Source organism: the organism of the source record quoted next, unplaced genomic scaffold (assembly GCF_019419815.1).
Source record: "Pyrus x bretschneideri cultivar Hongxiangsu unplaced genomic scaffold, Pyrus_bretschneideri_v1 Contig25, whole genome shotgun sequence".
Lineage (NCBI taxonomy): Eukaryota > Viridiplantae > Streptophyta > Magnoliopsida > Rosales > Rosaceae > Pyrus > Pyrus x bretschneideri.
This window is the reverse complement of record NW_025999557.1, coordinates 3,756,284-3,778,292: the sequence shown is the minus strand read 5'-3', so window position 1 is coordinate 3,778,292 and position 22,009 is coordinate 3,756,284. Positions and strand designations below refer to the sequence as shown.

The 22,009-nt window shown below is 36.0% G+C and overlaps 1 protein-coding gene and 1 pseudogene across 1 annotated transcript; both read left to right on the top strand.

Annotated features, from left to right (window-relative positions):
* The first annotated feature begins 16,630 nt into the window (after nucleotides 1-16,630).
* LOC103957197 (serine/threonine-protein kinase Nek2) lies at nucleotides 16,631-20,864 on the top strand. The gene is made up of 15 exons (XM_009369311.3): nucleotides 16,631-16,907; nucleotides 17,195-17,330; nucleotides 17,411-17,477; nucleotides 17,606-17,671; nucleotides 17,785-17,831; nucleotides 17,944-17,989; nucleotides 18,115-18,195; nucleotides 18,281-18,323; nucleotides 18,428-18,477; nucleotides 18,560-18,641; nucleotides 18,740-18,789; nucleotides 18,957-19,030; nucleotides 19,247-19,298; nucleotides 19,481-19,942; nucleotides 20,031-20,864. Exons 2-15 carry the CDS (start codon nucleotides 17,242-17,244, stop codon nucleotides 20,664-20,666), a joined length of 1,845 nt encoding a protein of 614 aa, XP_009367586.2. The 5' UTR covers nucleotides 16,631-16,907; nucleotides 17,195-17,241; the 3' UTR covers nucleotides 20,667-20,864.
* A 387-nt stretch (nucleotides 20,865-21,251) lies between these two features.
* Nucleotides 21,252-22,009, top strand: LOC125478495 (annotated as a pseudogene).

Here is a 22,009-nt window from a genome sequence, read left to right as displayed (position 1 = left end):
TAGTTTGTGGAAAACAGTTATTTGCTGGTAACCGTGATTGCCATGCATCAGTTCAGATATCCTCAGATTACGTAATTAAGATATAAAGATTACGTAATTAAGATATAACTTTTGGCATGTTTACCGACTAAAAATGGAGAGAACTTATGAACATGAATCGTTATTAGGGAAAGAAAGAGTGCGAAGAAATCCAATATTACACCTAACTAATATAATGCTCAAGGCATTACATATGTGATAGCAACATCTGGGAAATAATGAATATAACATAATTCTAATTCCTAATTCTAGTGAACATGCCATAAAACTTATGATCTCATCAAACTTTGTATTACCTTCAGCTTAACGTATTTATTTTGAGGAGAAAACTGGTATAGTGGTTCTTAAACTTGTCACATGTGAAGCAATGGTTTTTTTTCAGCAACACCGCTAGAATTCAGTCCAAATGAATGGATATAAGAGGTAAACAAGGGGTTGAAGTTAACAGAGTTACAAAAAATAACTATTGCTTCATATTGTGACAAATTCAGGTCAAACTCATAATTTTTTAATTCAAGGACCAAAGTTTCAATCATATGAAAATTCAGGAACCACTGCTCTAAATATCTCTTATCTTCTACATGGATCAAGTTCAGACTGTTCAATGATTAAGATAAGCAAGTTTTCACAATAAGATTGAAGTGGAGTTCAATATGTAGAGAATAACTCGGCTGGTTTGACTGGCTTATTAATAATAGTCTTCTTACTTGGAACTTAAGAGCGCCTAACATTACTTGATTTTTCAACTATGGTAATGTATTCATGCATGTATAGATATTAGTCAAATCATCAAAGTCAGTGATCATCGTTCTTCTCTTTTTCGTTTCGGCATAATGATTGATTACCTCCATGCTTACGTATACCTGGCTTTTTAAGTAATTGCATATGTCATGTTAAAAAATTTCTTCTTCTTTTCCTTTTTATTTCTAACTATATACTCCCATGTAAAAAACTACATGACTCCTGATACATACAAGGAAATAGTAGGGTATTCCTTTTTACATGCGCAGTTAAGTTGAGAGGAATATTCCGTTCGGGAGACTGCAAATATTGTTTAACGCTCATTCTAAAATATTGTATGAGAGCAGAATATTTCCGTGTCAGGTCCAATAATCACAAGTCAAGTATTTTTTAAAACTAAATAAATAAAACCCTTTTGATATCTGAATGTTCACATTGTTGAGTAACAGACGAAAAACCATAAGTGGACAGGACAACCAATTTGCCAATTTGACACAGATTAATCATTTTGTCACAACGTCATTCAATTACTCAATCAAATATAGGGTTCAAATTTGAACCGCTCGATCTTTAGCTGCTGATATATACCTGCGTAAAGCATATAAACTGCGATTTTTTTTTTTAAAACGTTTGACGTCTGCTGACTTGTATAAGGACCAAATTGATGCAACAGCACTCTCCACTACTACTTCAATAAACCACTCTTTAAGTATTAGATCGACAAGATGTCATCCTTTTCTTTTATCAGCTGGATCAAGACATCACTAATTAGAGATGTGGTTTTATTTAGAAAATGCTCACTAAAAAAATAAAGCAACCAGCCAATAAGTACAAGTCATGATAAACTCACAAGCCAACTATTCAGCAGATGCGTTTGAGCGAGGTTTTGTATCTCATACTAATAATTACCTCAGCACATATATATACATGTTTAACCACATGATCCCTCGTCGTTATAAGACGGTAAGGCATTTACAAAAATATTTTGTAACGCGAAAAGACCCTCATAATTATAAAGTAATTTACGCTACCCTATCTGTGTATAAAAATATTTAAATGAGTTTTCTTGTTCAATAGAAAATTTGAAATGATTATCGCATACACATAGGCATCGAACTGGAGACATCTTTTGATCAAGTGGAGGCAAATTAATACAAATTAATATTAGTGAACCAAAATTCCAATTGGTGATATATATATCCCCCACCCCCTCCAAACCCGACCCGATCACACGCTCAACTTGGCCGACTTGGGTTGAGCTTTTCAGCGCCCGACAGGGTGGGACCCGTTGGGCTTTTTGGACCGTTGGTTGATCCAACAGTCCAGATTCAAATTTTGTTTTTTAAAAAAATGTAATTTTAAAATACATTAAATCTAACGGCTGAGATCGAATATAATAAAATCTAATGGTAAAAAAAAGATATAATGGAATATATATATATATATATATATATATATATATATATATATATATATATGAAAACCAACATCTTGTGTTTGTGACTGTATCACGGGTATGAGGGGGTATCCCAGAAGACAAAGTGGGACAACTATTAAGGCTACTAAAGACTAATTATCCTCTCATGTATAATAAGAAGCCTATGTCAGATACAATAATTTGACAAAATGAACGCATGTTGAACCGCACTAGATTATTTTATTTTGTCCCTTATTTCTTCCACAATAGACCGAAAAGTTAAGTTTGATTCTGATCTAAAAGAATAATATCTTATATGGGTCAAAAAATTTGATGATTTTTATGAGAGTGATTCTAATTCTTTTTTTTTTAGATGAAATAAAAGCAATTTTATTATAAAATTAAGATTTGATACAGTTATCAAAGAGGACATTCGAGATAATATTCAAGAGGTCCTCAAAGAAGCTTTAACATAAATAAAAGGCCAAGTTGACCAAACTAATTGCCACCATATGGATTTGAGGGCCAAACATGCTCGAGGATAAGTAAAGGAACGCATCCAAGTCTTGAAATCATTTATACCCAAACTCAGATGACTGAGATGGCACTCCAAAGCCAAAGAAATTCCATTCTTGATGAAAACTTCTACGCACGAAGCCTTGAATATAATGAACACGATGACACTCTTTGACAACGAGCAGCGTTGACTCTGAAGAAGAACTAACAATGAACCAACTAGTGTCTATACCGATATAAATTTTTTGCGCAACATAAAATTAACATACTCACGAAGAAAGGCTCACATATAACCACTTATTAACAGAAATACTAAGAAGAAAAATAAATAAACAACAATCCCTTAGAAGATAAAGGAGGAAGGCTAGACGAATGGAGATAGGAGTTGCCACCGGCCCCAAGCGAAAGCAAGGGGTTGGGCGCTATGGAGTTTTTAGATTTAGGGAGTTATTCTAATTTTTGAGTTCAATAGTGAACTCGTGAGTTTGTTTAGGAAGTAGATGAGGTTGATTCCTATACAATAAATGACCAACTTTTTAAAAGATAAAAGAGAATAACTAATAATAGATTAGGAATTAGATGGGTCCTAGAATTAATACATTGAATCATATATATCAAACTCATACACCAGTATAGCAATTGTGTTATAAAAATTAAACAAAAATGTCTTATATCTGGGAATAAAATACACTTAAACTTGTGGAAGACCAAATAATTAGTAGTCTCATTGAAGTGGATAAGCCAGTAAAACAAATCAATTAATTAAGAAGAGGAATTGGTTTCAATGTCATATAATTGACTTAATTATGAATTTTGTTGAGCTTTATTGGATTCGAAACCATAGCTTGTAAGTGTAGGAGTTTTTTTTTTTAAAGCAAATGATCATGATTTAGTAACAACTAGAAATTTCATCTAATTTTTCTTTTGGAGCTATTAATTATTTTTCAGCAAGGAGGCAGAGGGGTATATATCTTGATCTATATATAATATATTTGACACATCCCGATCCGGAATGTCCATCTGAACTCCAAATTGAGATGTGTTGGTCGATACTAGGAGGGTGACGAAGTCATAAAGTGTAGTGACGTGGAAAATATGAATAAATTTAAACCTAAAAGTGCGCTAGTGAGCGGGAATGAACTCATTTCACTAGTGATGTCAGAGTATAAGTAAAGTATAATAAAGTAGGATGAGAATTATACCATCGAAGCAACCACCTATACCAAGATTTGCCAAGAATCCTTGTCGACACGAAAGCACAACTACTAAACCTGGAGGGGCGAAAAAACAAGGGTGAGTGGACCTATAAATAAATTTTTGTAAAAACCTTTTCAAAAACATCATAACGCCTCATTGTAAAACAAGTATAGTTTTCAACATATACATACTATGTATAGTATGAAAATACTTACCATAGCCTCCAGTATCTCAAGACTTCAATACGTCACAAATTCATAAATAAGCATATAACCTCTAGTAATCACAATATCTCGTAGAAATAAATAAATCACATTGAGTGCTCATCGACACATGCTGACACACAAGTTCATGCAGAGGTATTGTAACATGAACAAGACTAGGTGTAATAATGGTTTACACTCTAGTACCACAATCCAAACTTATCACCTCGTCCCATCTCTTTCCTCGAGCCCAAAAATTTGAACTAAACCCTCGGGCCTGCATGTAAACTGGAGAAACAGAAGATGGAGAACTTCGACGAGTTCTCAAAATTTCCAACCGTTGTAAGACTTGAAGTACCTTCGATCTCTTCCTCTTTGATGTTTTTATTCGATTTTTTTTTTAGTTGCATACATGTTTTGGTGACAATCTGGTGCAGAAACCAACTCCGGGAGACTTTTCCAATTTTCCGGCAAAGACCCAGAATATTCCTGGAATATTTTCTGGAATATTCTTTGTGTTGACTTTTTTGAAATTTTCTCGGAAACCCTCCTAGGCTAATTTCGATGTCCCGAATCCATTTTTGACACTCATTTAGTGAAATTCCAAAGTTTTAACGTGGTTGGCCACCGGGGTGTCTTAGTTGACTTTTTAGGGTTGACTGTTGACTTTTTACAAAAGTTGCCCGGGACCCTCCTGAGCGTATTTCGATGCTCTAATTCCAAATCGGCACTCCGTTTTTCCAAATTCAAACATTTTAATTTAGTCTTACTAATGGGTCCCAATATTATGCTTAGGTGCAATTACTATAGGAGACTTTGGCTTTCCTAGTTCGAACGGCTATGTCCTCGCCAATATCCGTGAGTGAGTCTTTTCTTTTATGTAGTATATACATATTTGTTAGTTTTCATTTATACATTTGAAAAAGAATTTCCTACGTATGCCTAGATTAGACTAATGTTTACAAGAATTAGCGAAATAACGGAATTTACGAAATTATTCTGAATCCTGCGGGATGCACAGGTATGTGTGGGATGCCTTAATTATATTTTCAGCCATGAATAATATATGCTGACTAGAATTATCGAATTACTGTGGTATGACTATTTTTACGTTATCTGCTCATCGTTGCTGCACCGGTGTTAGTACTCGCCTAGGCTAGGGCCAGTCATTCACGTGTATGTTCACATCGCACCGTACGCTCACTTTGGATCCATTGTAGTTGCCAGTCCTATCCTAGATTGCTATAGGCAATTGGGACTTGTATGTGACGCCCATAGCATCAGTCTTCACATGATTGTAGTATTAGAGCGTAAACCATTATTACACCCAGTCATGTTCATGTCAGAATACCTCAGCATGAAATTGTGTGTCAGCATGTGTCAATGAGCACTCGATGTGATTTATTTATTTCTGTGAGATATTGTGATTACTAGAGGTTATATGCTTATTGTACAAATTTGTGATGTATTGAAGTCTTGAGATACTACTATGGTAAGTATTTTCATACTATACGTAGTATGTATATTTTGAAAACTATACTTGTTTTACAGTGAGGGGTTATGATGTTTTCGAAAAGGTTTTTACAAAACTTTATTTTTAGACCCACTCATCCTTGTTTTTTTGCCCCTCCAGGTTTAGTAGTTGTGCTTTCGTGTTGACGAAGATTCTTGGCAAATCTCAGTATGGTTGGTTACCTTCGATGGTATAATTCTCATCCTACTTTAGCGTACTTTACTTATGCTCTGACATCACGTGTGAAATGGGTTCATTCCCACTCATTAGCGCACTCTTATATTTAGGCACTTTTAGATTTAAATTTATTCACATTTTCCATATCACTACACTTTATGGCTTCATCACCCTCTTGATGTCAGCCAACACAGCTTGATTTGGAGTCCAAGTGAGCATTCCAGATCATGGTGTGTCAATATTTATGTCAAACACTATAGGACTAAGCCATTTCTTTTTCGAGTAATTGTGTATTATAATTTATATGGTGATCCGCACCATACCTATACGTTCAACCTATATAGTGACTTTTACCCCTGAAATGGTTGTACACGCGTGCACTAAAAACTTCAGAAAGAGAGATGGTCTATAGCTTTTGTTTGTAAGTGTTTTTAAAATGATAAAAAAATGTTTTTAGTGTAATTGATTTTGGATTTCAAAAACACTTAAACACTTAAAGTGTTTTTTAGAAAAAAAAATTTCAGATATGTGATTCTTGTAAGAAACACTTAAAGTAACATTTCAGAATCCACTTGGATTTTTACTAAGAATTAGTTTCAAAAATATTTTTATCAAAAACGCTTTAATTTATTTTAAAAGCATTTCCAAACGAATTATATGTATTTGAGTTTAAAAATTTTATTACACAAAACATTATGTGTAATTCAAGTTTATGTAATTTGTGCTATGTAAGTTCCAGTGGGATTACATACTTTTTAATTTTTATTGAATTGCCACTAAATTATTCTTTTATTTATATGATACCCATAAAATATATTGCCATTGACATTTGGATGCATTTAAATATTTTGCATTCATAATATCTAATTTAGGGTTATTCTCACCATCATGTTTAACACATGTGTGTCTGATCTTAGACCTGAAAGATCGGAGTCATACTCGATATTATTTGCAGCAACGAATATCATGCATCTTAGTTAAATTAACTAAAATTAATTACATTTTTTTTAATGTGGTTTATTTATGGAATATATTTATGTACAAGACTTCTTTTTTTTTTTTTTTTAATTGGGAATACAAGAGTTGTTAAGAGGTCATTATTTACAAAATATAATTATGAGAACTGAGATAATGCAGCAAGAAAATTTATAATAAAGCTCGATGAACATGAATGTGTTAATTTATGTTACAAACCAGCTAACCAAATGGAGCTACAATTTGAATTTTGGGTTGTGTTCTTTTCAGTTTCCTCCTCAATGACTTATGCAACATCTAACGGATGATCTTGTAGGTGCCCTTATGGGCTGCTCTATTGTTATTAGTGACATGTATTATTTCGTTTGGGGCCGGTGTCTTCACCCCCTCATTCACCAAAAAAGAAGAAGAAGGGGTTTTGTGACATCCCACATCGCCCAGGGGAGTGATCCTTAAATGTATATTCTCATCCTTACCTAGCACGAGACCTTTTGGGAGCTCACTGGCTTCGGGTTCCGTAGGAACTCCGAAGTTAAGCGAGAAGGGGGCTAGAGCAATCCCATGATGGGTGACCCACTGGGAAGTTGCTCGTGAGTTCCCAAAAACAAAACCGTGAGGGAATGGTAAGCCCAAAGCGGACAATATCGTGCTACGGTAGTAGAGCGGGCCCGGGAAGAGATCCGTCCCGGGCCGGGATGTGACAAATTGGTATCAGAGCCAATCCCTGGCCGGAAATGTGCCGACGAGGACGTCGGGCCCCTAAGGGGGGTGGATTGTGACATCCCACATCGCCCAGGGGAGTGATCCTTAAATGTATATTCCCATCCTTACCTAGCACGAGGCCTTTTGGGAGCTCACTGGCTTCGGGTTCCGTAGGAACTCCGAAGTTAAGCGAGAAGGGGGCTAGAGCAATCCCATGATGGGTGACCCACTGGGAAGTTGCTCGTGAGTTCCCAAAAACAAAACCGTGAGGGAATGGTAAGCCCAAAGCGGACAATATCGTGCTACGGTAGTGGAGCGGGCCCGGAAAGAGATCCGCCCCAGGCCGGGATGTGACAGGTTTGGTTGACATTTTGCTGACGAATTCAGTCGTGAAGTTATAAGTAGTATTTTTCTTTTTCAAACGTCATTTTTGTTTGCTATTTTTGGAATCATTACGTTGCTTACTTTTGTCATCAAATTGGAATCAAATCCAACTTCCCACTTAAAATAGATTATTGTTAATGAGAAACTCTGTTAAGAAAAACCTGCACAAGTTACAACCTTCCTGGACAAAACCTCACAACGCCTTCCATGCAATTTCTCTAATTAATTAATTAGTTTTAATTTCTTTCTCTTTCAAAAAGTGTGTATGTTTGCCAATTACAATCTGCTGCATGTCTATTTTCCAATTAATTTCAATTCTAGTTTACGGTATAGTGATATTTTTTTTCATTTGTAAATGAGAATTCTTATTTTCGACTTTCATGAATAGCGAGTTTGATACCAATTCATTATATTAGCGTATTGTCTGACTTAGCTGGAATCCCTCAACCCTTTAATGCAAAAGAATGTTGTTAAAAAAATTAGAAAATTTAGTGCTAACCACGCATAATGTTTATCCTAATTTTTATCTTCATACCTTTCTGCTCAAATTGCTTGAATTTAGAATGAACTTTTACCTCCACTAAACCTTAATCGTGTCATGTACTGTGAATCTGGTGACTGAATATTAAATCCGAAACCTGTACTGGTGGAATGAACAATCATGTCAAATCTCCATGATTTCATTAAAGTTACAATAATTGAAGGCAAATGCTCCTATTAAATTGCAGTTCATTGTCCTTCGATTTATCAGTTGGATATGGATTACGTATCCTGTGTCTGCCTACAAGGAGATAAACAACCCACAACGGAGAATGCCGTTCCCTTAAACGCATGCTTATCTATATAGTTGACTCCGAATCTGTGCTAGGTCTTCTTGTCCTCTTTTACTTTACAAAACCAATATCCACACACACACACACACACACATACACACAGGCGGTTCCGTGTTTTACACAAGACTTGACAAATTTTTTAAACATTTAGATTATCATTAACGGATTTGATGAAATTGGGGTTCCACCATAAAATCAATTGGCAATATGGAGAGTTACCCATGACCATATAAGTCCATAGCTAGGTTGACAGCTCACCGATGTGGGACAAATTGTCTCTCACATTTCAACTCTCAACACGCCCCCGCACATCTAGCCAATTTTCAAGCTTACACGTGAACAACAAATGGGTGACGCGTGAGCACATGTGACCCTTAGACTTTCACACGTGGGACAACATACTCTAATACCATAATGAAATTGGGATTCCACCATAAAACCAATTGACAATATAGGAAGTTGCCCAAGACCATATAAACCCATAGCTAGGTTGACAACTCACCGATGTGAGACAAATTGTCTCTCACATTTCAACTCTCAACAGAATTTAGTCTAATAGCTAATTATTAATTATTAATTTCCCTTCATAAGAAATTATTTACTTTTAACATATACATCATAACAATTAAGTGCACAGTAATCAATCAAGCCTCATATGGTGCGAATTTCAAAGGTTAATCAAGTAAGAAAACTCTCAATGACTCTCCGTCTCCAGTTTTTTGTTTACCATTGGAGGTCAAGGGAGAGCACTCTCCCCTACACTGGCACTCCTTCATATTGGATTTGCAGAGTTGTTCCGTTTCTTTTCCTTTTTCACATTGAGTGAAAGAAACTAAATTTGATTTTATTTAAAAAAACTTGATTATCTTCCTAATCCAATAGATTCATTGCTATTCTTTAGTTTTATCAGGGTAATTTGAAAATAATAGGGTTCCTCTTTCTCAACATGAGTATCAAGAAACAAAATTGTACTATCAGCCAACGCCATTTCTTCCCTTACTTGTTATTTATCTTTAGGATTCAGAAGAGTTCTGCAATGTTTGCGTAAGAGTTAATATTTGACATTGTTTAGCAGAAGCAAAAAATTATCTCAAGTGAGGATGGATAGAGAAGAGAGAGAGAAGTTTATTTTTTGTCAGTATTGTATGAAGTATGAACTTAAAGCTGGGGTTAATTTCAACAAGAAAAGAACAATGGTAGAGAGATCAAGTTTCTAAACTAAATTTGCAATTCAAATGATATATCATAAATAGGAAATAAACATGTTATATATCGATACAATTCTAAAGTTTTAACTGTTTGTGAAAAACTTCTTATTATTTATAGGCAAACAATTATTAAGTGATGTGTCACTATGTGGTGCGTTGGTCTTATATAGCAAGGATTAACAGATGACATCATCTGGTGTAATGAACTATTATAGTTTTGTTAAGTAGTTTGTTATGTTGTTAAGCGAGTTGTATGTATATAACGAAAAGAACTGTAGTATAATTAATCATCAATCATAATACAAAGAGCTTTCACGTTTCTCTCTTTAGTTCTTCATCTTTCTCAATCCTTCATTATTCCTTGAATTCATTCAGCCGTCTTTGCAACATGGAAGTTCATGCAAATTTTCTCCAATTCAACAAACAACAAATTTTGTCTGGCAAGTTTCAGAAGCTCCCTAGTGCTTGCCTCACCTCCTTATTGTCATTGAGATTTGCACGTTTCGTTCTTATTTTATTTTTTAATTAATTCGGTATTTATTTGTTGGAATGGGTTTCTTTATTTTATTTTAGGTCAAATAGCCACCAATAAATAGAAGGCCCAAACAAGTTAATTAAATACTAAATAAAACATTTAATATAAACAATTTATATTAAATTCAGTCTTTATCAATTTTATCTTTCGATAACATTCTATTGTATGTGACCTTGTAGGTTCAAAATAAAGCTGGTAGTGGATAATTTGATTAATTTAACTTTAATGAAATATCCACAAACTGAACAGTAACATCTAGTAATGAATTTCGACTACCTAAATTAATAAAAATATGTTGAATTCATTCAAAAATATTTTGAACCTTAGTTATGCGTTTTTTTAACTGTGGTGAGAAATACAAGACAAACGAGATATATTTATGATTGCATGCTAGAATTAGATTCATATCTATTACAAAAAAAAAAAAAAAAAAAAAGATACAAAATAGTGTTACATTGGGATCAACTAAATGACAGTACTATATTTTACCAATATTATGACATGGAAATTATGTTTCAAGTACAATGACAATAATATGACTTCCATTTTATCAACAGACATGGATCCTCTCCGGATCCATGCATCTTAATTCTAAGGATCCATCAATTTGGGTTATTGAAATTTGATCCAACGACTAAAATTTGATCCAACGGCTACAAACAGGGGCCCACTTTAAAAATTATAATAACTTTAGCCGTTAGATCAAATTTCAATAGTCCGAATTGGTGGATCCCTAGGATTAGGATGCATGGATCGGATAGGATCCATGTCCTTTATCAACATCCATTCATATTTTTTTGATGAATGCAAGGCTTACTTTGACTAAGTTTATCTTAAGTAACTATTATTAGCATTCCAAAAATTTCATTATACACATCCTCATAAGTGTATTTTTCTTTCTAATTATAAAAAGTTTCAAGTGCTAAATGAGATTTTTGGAATGCTAATAACAATTCATTTATCTTAACCTGCTTTATTAATTGAATTGATATCAAATCTGCATTATTGGTTGACTTCATCTCAAACTTCTGGCATTTTTTAGGACACCATGAATGAGTTTCCAATAAAATTAAAAGCGAGCATAATAATGTCTTCAAGGGGAGCGCAGAATTGGTGGCTACAGATGATCTACTACATCGGACCCAGTAGCATGCATGCCTTTTTCGTCAAAGCCCTGTTGCTGAACAGTGATTCTCAACTGAGTTTTAGTATAATATGGCCTAAAATATTTCTACCTGAATTATGGTACAATTCCTGCTCCAGTCTGCAACTCAGTGTGCTGCTGTATAATTGAGTAACAAGACATGTGAAACATGCACACCCTCCCCGCCGCCCCCCCCCCCCCCCCCCCCCCAAAAACAAAAACCCACCCCCCCCAAAAAAAAAAATAAAAAAAAATAAAATCAAATGTGGGAACAGTGTTATTTGCATCACAAATATTATAATTCACAGATTTTTTTAATTGAGTTCAATGTGGTTGTTGCGATGATTGCTATTTCATGTTGTGAAAGCACTGTATTTGTGCCTTACATTGAACCTTTGTTTTGCTTTTCACCAGGTATATATGTACAGTAAAGGAAGATAGGCCCTCCACAAACAGAATATATGACCACTGCAATGAACCCGAAATCAATATATACTTGAGCAGGACAGGAATAGGCAGTTGGTGGCGTGACCCCAAAAATGGGGTGGAAGAATTGTGGCCTCAAAATGCTGCCGTTAATATTTCCTTCGACTTTTAGAAACAAAGAGCAAAGAGGTTGAGAAGGAATGTATGGTGCCAATGCTTTCCTTAATTTCTTCAAGGTTCATGGAAGTTATTGATCAAAGAATATGTGGCTCACTGAAAAATATCAAACATCATTGTTCTAAAAATCTCTGTCCAGGAGCTAGTTAGGTGACTGTCCAACGCCTCGATTAATTCCTAAGCATTTGAAAATTTTAAAAATGACGTCTAGACCTACCTAGGCACCCCACCCGCCTATGCACTCGCTTGGACTTGCCTAGCCACCGGCTTAGATCGCAACTCTCACTATATGCTTGTTCTAATACTTTATTATATTTGCAATTTATGTATTTCAGTACAATTATGTATATTTTTAAGTATAAGTAGACATTATTTATGAGTAATGCTAGGGAGACAAAATTTCTAAACCAAATTTTGTAAACCAAATGATGTGGATTATTATTTAAGTTTGATTAACGTGCTTTTTTCCTATTGGTGAATCGTGACACATCATTTGGTTTAAAAATTGGGTAATGCTAGGGAGATTAAATTTGTAGACAAAATTTTGGAAACTAAAAGACATGAAAGTTGATGATTGGTTTACTACTAAGCATTAATAAATGTGCTCATTTTTATTGGCGGTACATAGTTTAGTTTGCAAATTTTATCTCAAAATTTAGTGTCGCTAAGACATTACCCTTAAAAATATGGTCTCTATAGCATTATCTTTTATTTATATGTTAAATGATAAATTTAATTAAAATAAAAAAAAGCCAAGGTACCCACCTGGGGCCCACTTAGCCTCACCTAGACACCTATGCGCTAGACCTTATTTGCCGCTTGTTTAGTGCCTATCGCATTTTAGAACCTTATCAAATATATATTAATGTTATTGTGTTCATAAATTTCATGCATAATTGTCCTCTCCAATAATATTACTTTGCAAATGGCTTTATTTTCTATACAACATTAGCATTTGCTTAATGATATACTGTTCACACACTCCACCATGCACATTTTCCTTAGGAAACTCCAAGGTCTTCTCAGAGATTCTCTTTTCAGCAGTATTAGGCCCATCAATCCATCGCCATATCTCTTGCTGCTTTCTAATAAAAGTTAGCTTGAAATCCCCTTCAAGTCTGTGCTCATATTGCCACATCCTATTACTTTTTTCTGTATAAAAATACAAATTGGATGAAAAAACGATGGATAGCTGCTTGACACTATATATGGAATGATCGATTATGTCTAACACACATTTAAAAATAACTCGTTAAAATCACGAATAAAATATTTATATGTCTAACTGTAATGTTTGGTTTCCTTACAAGGAGAAAGAACTCATTTAATTAGAAGTCATATATTTCTATATGGAGATATACTCGTTGCAATATTGAATTGCGTTATAAGTATAAAACCTAAATATGAATAAATCTAGAATATCTCATAAAATATGAACAAGTAAGAACATCAGCTTAATGTGACAATATTATTAAAATCCCCTTGATGTATCACGTAGGCAGACAAAAGATAATGTGCAAAGATTGGATCCATAAGAATCATACAGAATAAAGTGAAAGAAACTACCACTCTTCTGCTTTTCTACTACTTTGATATAGAAGCAGTGCTTATCTCTTTGTACTTCTCCAAAACCCTCTTTCCATGCTTTTGAAAACTGATTTTTTTCTTGAGCTGTGACCATTAGAGCATTCTAAGCGACATATAGTGTGCACAAAAACGATATATGCAGATGAATGTGGTCCAAGATGCGGAGATATGCTAATGGATCTCGTGAGGAGGAACTCATTCCAGTTCCATTAGCACTCCCTTAACCTCTACTTTAGATCATTTCATATCTTGAAACGTTTCAAGATTGACCCTACCTTAAAACTTATTTCTACTACTTTCACAAAGCAGCATGGATTAGACACAGATGGCTCTCCAAAATCAAATGCTTCTCCGTCCCATGTTTGATAGTGGCCTATGTTGCAACTTGCAACTTGCAAGTTGGCCTGGTAAAGTGGAGAAGGAGAAAGGGCGGATGTATAGAACCTTTCAACGAGATAGTACTTTTTCACATGACTTTGTTCCATTGGTACGAGACAACACATGATGATGTATGTAAATTGTTTTCTATAAAGTCAGCTTGGAACATGAAGTACTCTCCATCTGGTCTAAACAACAACAAAACAAATTACACTAGATAGAAGAACGTTAGTTTATTATATTTTATTTGGAAAATACTTGTTCGTAAGAACTTAAAAGGCACAATTTGTCATGTGTGCGTTAAGTTTTTACTATGCGACCGGAAGTGATTTGCAGTAAATGAAGCTCGTGTTCTAATTTTTTCAATAATAACTAAAGTTAAACCCCGTCCATCATCTTGTAATTCCAGGCTTATTTAGCGCATTTTATTCATGTGTTGTGCTTGTGTTTAGGTATGCGGCCTAATATTCATGTGGAAGTAGTTGGAATATTTAATTGGGCTACTACATAAGTACGCATCACCCTATTGCAGCAACGGGGGTCCCTGACTGTACTCTTAAGAATTTTGTGAGGAAACAGAACATGCATGTTGTTTGTGTTGCTTTGTTGAACACTGATCCCTGAAACCTACCACTGCCTGCATTTAGGGCAGAATTTCTTTTGTTTGCGTACATAACTACATATTGAAGCGGGCCAAATCTTCTTTACGTTTGGACAAAAAAACAAAAAAAAAAAAAATCATCTTACATACTTGAGTAGCCAGCCATAATAATTAGTATGAAACTTGTCATTCACGAAAGTGACAATATTTACACTAAGCAATTATATTATTAAAGAACCCGAAATATAAGATGCGACAAGAAGTTCTTGACTGAGAACAAATGACACGATCCTTCAGGCCAATACAAACCGTGCACAACATCGGGCGCAGAGAATTAGAGATGTCAAATGTTGAGAGAAACTAGAACCTACTGCCTCCAAGGTCAAGTGTTGAGAGAAACTAGAACCTACTGCGTCCTACTGCCTCCAAGGTCAAGCGTTGAGAGAAACTAGAACCTACTGCCTCCAATCAAACTTCATGTCGTCTCTATAAACTTTTCCATATATATGTTAAAATATATACGAAATAGCCTCCAATTCATCCTGTCGAGCATCATATTTAAAATTTCCTTATAAAAATCGGCCTTGTTACCCATCTTAAGATCATGACATACTACACGTTTTTTTGAGAACTTACAGAGAGGGTCTTAGTTTTTTTTTTTTTTTTTTTTTTTTTTCACAGATCGCCCACCAAAAATGATTGCGGGCAACAGGACTCGAATCTATGCTTTAGTCTGGTAAAGAGAACGATCTTACCAACTCAACTAACCCTTATTGGCGCCTCATTACCTTCTTTTACAGTTACAAACGATGAATTGAAAGCAATGAAGCCTTGAAACCCTAGCTATGTGAAAGAATCAGGTGATATTTCTTCGATATAGAAGAACTATTCTGTAACTTTCGGTTTGTAAGTTCTATTTAGTAGTTTCAGCCATTTGAAGTCCACCCATTGATGCACCCAAGTGGCTAGCATCCATGCAAGATGTTGATAATCCTCTATATTTCTTGTCTGATATAATTTTTATCATTTGTTGGATGCACATTAATAGTAATTCGGAACAAAAGTTAAAGATAAATTTTGTTCGATGTGTGCCTTTTGCTAGTTTATACAGATCAAATCAAACTTAGATGCAAATGTCTCAAGTTTTAATTCTTCGCCCCTCCTCCTCATATGGCTCGTATTAAATATTAAAGCACTATTTGATAACCATTTAGTTTTTATTTTTTGAAAATCTGAAAACTAAAATCTTATTCGATAACTGAAAACTACGTTCTTGATTTTTCAGAATTTGGTCTTGAATTTTCACTTTTTGGTAAAAACGAAAAATAATTTCCAAACAAAATTTCAATTTTAAGTTTTAACACCCGAACTCACAAACTCCCAATTTAAAAAAAAAAAGCCCACCAAACCATTAACTCTGGGCCTCAGCCCACCAACTGGACTCGTAACCAAGGGCAGGCATCCGACTTCCGACAAATTTGAAAATCCCGCAAAATCCGCCAAGAAAAGCTCCTTTCGAACGGCGTGTACGTGGGGGCCTCCTTTGGCACCTTCCCAATTCCTTGTCCAACCACCCGTGCAGTGGGCCCTACCCCAATTCCCCGGTCCTTTTTCAGGAAATGATTCTCTCCGGATTCTCTCCTCCTAATCTATAAAGTTCGGAGATCAGAACCATTGAAATTTGATCCAACGGCTACAAACAAGGTCTTACTTTAAAACTTATAATAACTTTAACCGTTGGATCAAATTTCAATGGCCCAGATCCTCGAACTTAGTGGACTAGAAGGAAGGGATCGGAGAGGATCCTTACCCTTATCCAGAATCTTTTCGTAGCCAAGCCAAAACCTCTCTCTCTCTATGCAAATTTTGAACTTGAATTCTTGTTTCTTCGGCATTGCTTTCGTTTTACTTCTTTTGGCGCCCACCTTGTCATTCGCATTATCTGATGGAGTAAAATTAGGAAATTAATTAATTAGGAGGGAAGTAGGTGGATGGCTTTAATCTGAATTTCCTAATTTTGTCCCCATTTAATTAAGCTACTTACTCCAACTCTTTTTTTTTTTAATTTAAAGTTTAAGTTTTTAAGGAAGAAGAAGCTACAGATTCACTTGTTCTTCCAGTTTCTTGGTGATTTTTGCCGTTCTGGATTCTTGGGTACTTTTCTTTGTACTTCCTGTTACTGTTGCTCTTACTTTTTCCTGCTGTTTTCATGGTTTGTTTGTGATGAATTGACGCACGTGTTCGTATTGTGTATTGATTAAATTGCTAATTAAGCTTGATTAGGGACTGAATATTGCTTAATGGGTTGATGGCTTGTGTTTGTCATAGTACGATTCATAGTTTACTTCCTTGTTTAAGCTGATAAACTAGTGTATGGGGTTACATTGTTGAAAGTTCACTAATTTCTTCATGTGTGGTTTGTTTTTGTGCATTGTTTTCAGATGTAGATGTATTTTGTAGACACTGAAGAGTGAGAGTGGTAGAACATATGATGGAGCAGTATGAAGTTCTAGAGCAGATTGGGAAGGGTTCCTTTGGTTCTGCTCTTCTCGTGAGGCATAAGCACGAAAAGAAGAAGTGAGTCTCCTTGCAACTCACGTCTAGTATTTACTTTTGAGATAGAATTACTAAATTTTGATACGTACTTACATGCGTAGGTATGTCCTTAAGAAGATCCGTCTTGCTCGTCAAACTGATAGAAGCCGGAGATCTGCACACCAGGAGGTCGGAGTTCTCTATTTTTTGTTTAAAACTAAATCCGTATGCTAACAGTGTTGAGACTTGAGTAGTACTGGAATGGTGGTTGTAAGAATCTGAAATTTAAATGGTTATCTCGGTTTGTTGTAATGCAGATGGAGCTTATTTCCACGGTACAGAATCCGTTTATCGTGGAGTACAAAGATTCCTGGGTTGAAAGGGTCAGTATCTCATAAGAACGTTTGTTTTTTATTCCCCCATGAGTTGCTTGTTATTCACGTTCCACATAATTCTCTAGTTCTGCAATTAAAGCTTCGATGCCTTTCACTTTCAGGGTTGCTTTGTGTGCATTGTTATAGGGTATTGTGAAGGAGGCGACATGTAAGTTTTGCTTCTTCGTTAAAACGGTTCATTACTAGTTTAGGAATTATTTGATTTGGCCTTGTTCCCACCGCTTTTCTGACCTTTCATGTTAATGCCTCTTGCTGTACAGGATGGAAGCCATAAAAAGGGCCCGTGGTGTTCATTTCTCAGAAGAGGTTGTTACTTTGCAGCGAACTTTCCACTTGGTTTTATGAATTTCCTAATTGTATCCTAGGCGTTTGATCAAAGTGTGATACTCCCAATAACTTATGTTTCTTTCCTGCAATTTGGAAATGAACAGAAACTCTGCCAATGGCTAGTTCAACTCTTGATGGCACTTGATTACTTGCATGCCAACCATATTCTTCACCGTGATGTCAAGGTCAGTGGCAAGTAAAGGAGCGATTTGTTTAGTGTTACAGGTTTGAAATTCCAGAGTTTTCTCTGACTGTGTTCTTCTACTTCAGTGTTCAAATATATTTTTGACAAAAGATCAAGACATACGTCTGGGTAAGCTATAGTTCTTTCATTGCTGATTCACTCAAGTTCGGTTTCACATTTTTGTGTTCGCCCTTGATAATTGTATCCTGAATTTACAATAATAATATATCTAGGTGACTTTGGTCTCGCGAAAATGTTAACTTCGGATGATCTAGCTTCCTCTGTAAGTACTTCAGCCGACGCATATAGTTTGAAGTTTTACACCCTGGCCTATGTGTGATCCGGTATGTCTGCTCCATGTTCAGGTAGTCGGAACTCCCAGTTATATGTGCCCTGAGCTTCTTGCTGACATACCTTATGGTTCTAAGTCAGATATATGGTCTTTAGGTAAGTTTTCCCTCCTCTTAACCTCCACCCAAACCCATCAATTTTTTTGTCCTCGATTTTTTAGCCATACACACATATAAATAGAATGTGTCTTGCAGGATGCTGTATATATGAAATGGCTGCGTTCAGGCCTGCATTTAAAGCCTTTGTAAGTTTGCTAATTTTCGGTTAGGAATTTTCAATTTTGTGAACTTTGTATTACCTGTTTGCGGTATGTTGGCACTAAACAAGAATTATCTAAGGCTTGAGGAGTTGAATGGAACTACAAGCTTTACCTTTTTCCTTGATAACTTATGAATTTCGTTCTGAGTACAGGATATACAATCTCTGATTAACAAAATAAACAAGTCAATAGTGGCTCCACTTCCAACGTTGTACTCTGGTGCATTGTGAGTCTACTTCCTGCTTCGATTGCCTCTGGGTTTTAAGTTCTTTTAATGGTTGCAATTTCATTTATGGATTTTATTGTGAGTTGAGCTTAGACGTTGTCGGTGGAAATTTTGATGTTTGTTCAATGAATATTTGTTTGCATATGGTTTTCAATGAATCAAATGTGTTGATTGACAGTATGGTTTCCGTATTCTCTGTTTTCTTCTCTTTTGCAGTCGAGGTCTTGTTAAAAGCATGCTGCGGAAGAACCCAGAACTTAGGCCAAGTGTAAGTTTATTTATTTGTGTTTCTTTGCCGAATACATTTTTGTTTATTTGATTCTTACATGTACTAGTAGATCATGTATGATGTACATTGCATGAATGTTTGTTGAGTTACACATACTTATTTATAGAAGTGAATCATCCATTTACGTGGATTTATTTACGACATTATCCATGTTTTATCAGGCTGCAGAGGTGCTTGCTCATCCCCATCTTCAGCCTTATGTGCTTAAGATTCATCTAAAACTGAATAGCCCTCGACGGAATACTTTCCCAGTTGACTGGTCTCGGTCCAGTTATGTGAGGAAAACACGATTCATGGAGCCAGAAACTAGTCCTGTTCGTACCAGCAGAGAGAAAAGACGATCATTCAGCAATGATAGGACCTTAAATCCTAGCATCTCTGGAACTGAACAGGGCTCTCCAAGTTCTAGCGTGAGGACACTGGAATTTCCAGGTTGTTTAAGTCGTAAATTCACGGAGGTATCTATGGGAAGTACCAAGGAAGATTATGGTAACAGAAAGTTGGTGTCCACAAAGTACAATGTTGTTAATAGTCCACGAGCAGCACCAGCAAAAGTTTCTGCTACTCCCACGAAACACATTACAGAGTCAAGAATTTCTCACGTCAACTCAAAACGTGATTCGGTAAGTCATACTACTAAATTAGTGAATTGGATAAACTCGGTGTGTTTATTTATTGATTTTGACAACTTTGTTACTCTCATGATTGCAGCTTCCGGTGTCAGATTCTCCGGCCAGAAAATCTTCCCAGTCCACTCGAAGAGCTTCTCTTCCGTTCTTGACAAGTACTGCAGCTGCACAAACCCCATATAGAGCCAATGTTGGTCCCCTTGGGATTATGGAGTCTCCAGACGTTTCTGTCAATGCCCCGCGAATTGACAAGATGGCTGAATTCCCCTTAGCCTCTTCTGAAGACCCACTCGTTCCCACTCGTGGAATTTCATCAACATCTGCACGATGCCCTTCTTCCAAGCCGAACAGCATCAACCGTTCTGTCACAAAGGACAAGTGCATGATCCAGGTTATAGACAAAACCATTTCCAAGTCCAGTACAATTGATGGCAGCCATGGAACTGCTCGAAATGGCAGTGAATCTCCTGAGCAGAAAACTACCGCTGGTGTTTCGAGCCATTCATCTTCGGAGTCACGACAGCAGCGATTCGACACCTCATCATTCCAGCAACGTGCAGAGGCTTTGGAAGGGTTGCTTGAGTTCAGCGCGCGTCTTCTACAACAAGAAAGGTTCGACGAGCTCGGAGTGCTCTTGAAGCCATTCGGACCCGAGAAGGTTTCTCCGAGGGAAACAGCCATTTGGTTGACCAAGAGCTTCAAAGAAACCACGGCTTAGTTCGCATTCTCGCATTGCGATTGCTTTATCTTGTAAATTCCGTACGTCTTGGATTTCTGGAATTTTAAAAGAGTAGCTGTGTAATATCTTCGTGCTGAAGGTTGCTATAGGAAGATATCAACGTGAGTGGAAGCTGTAAAATAAAATTCAAAACAAATTTTGAATGGTTTTTAATTTTAGTTTGTGTTGGTTTTTGTCTTCTTTTCGTATTTTTGCAAGTTTTATCTATATGAGCGAGTTTTGGAGAATCACTTTTAAGTGCTTTTCAAGAAGCACTTGGATTTTAATAAATTTTTCGACTTCTTGTTATAATGTTTAAGTCTCTCCAATCTCCATATAATACTATTAGTACGAAACATCATGATGTTCATCACATAAAAATTGCTCTTATATATAGAGAATAACTTACATAGTACCGGTACATTGCTATGTAGCTTTACGTGCCAATAAAACAAAAATATTTGAACAAAAACTTATAAATATCTTCATTTCATTGGCATGCAACTTTACCTTTGCGATACACCGTATCATATAAACCCTCTCCTTGTTTTAAGTGTTTGTTTAGGATCACCACTTGGGGGAGTGATGTGTCTCGAGTTTGAAGAACCCTAAGAGAAATGTGTCGCCCTTCACAACTCAAATCAAACATTCAAATGATTTTGACGAACCCCAATTGAATTCAGAACACGGATCGACGAATGAGTAAGAATCATTCACCGTTTAGTAGATCCATTCTTTATCAGGAATTGGACTGGTGACAAATGCAAACAAGTTTCGGGGATTTGTTCTGATAATCTGTGGCAGCAATGGCATTATGATAATGGGATTTTCACCTTCTTGACAGCTCCAATTCTTCGCTTGTCGAATGATCGACAAGCGAAAGGAGAAGGGGATCAAGAGTGTCCTTATCCTAATGGAATACTTATTTGCAAATATTTGATCCCAGAAAGGATAATGTATTCATGGTGAAGGCCTCTCCTGAGAGCTTTATAATTCAGGTGGGGAGTCGGCTGATATCATATCAAGAGGAAAGCTCCGCGCCACCCTTCGGTCTGTTTGCAGGCCTTCCAAGTTCGATAATTTGAGCAGAGAGACTTTTGTTGTGTTCTTGCAGCCGGCGTGGAACAAAATTTTCTCGGTAACAGACTACCCCATGAACATGGGGACATCATCAGAGATCAAACAGGTTGATGATCCGGATCAAAGTAAATTGACCGAAGAAATACAGAAAATTGTACCACCTCTTGCATTGCGGTTGAAAGATGGGATGACATTTGCAGACTTCTCACGCGAAACCACCAAGCAATACTATGGTGGATCTGGTTTGCAGTCTAATAGATAAA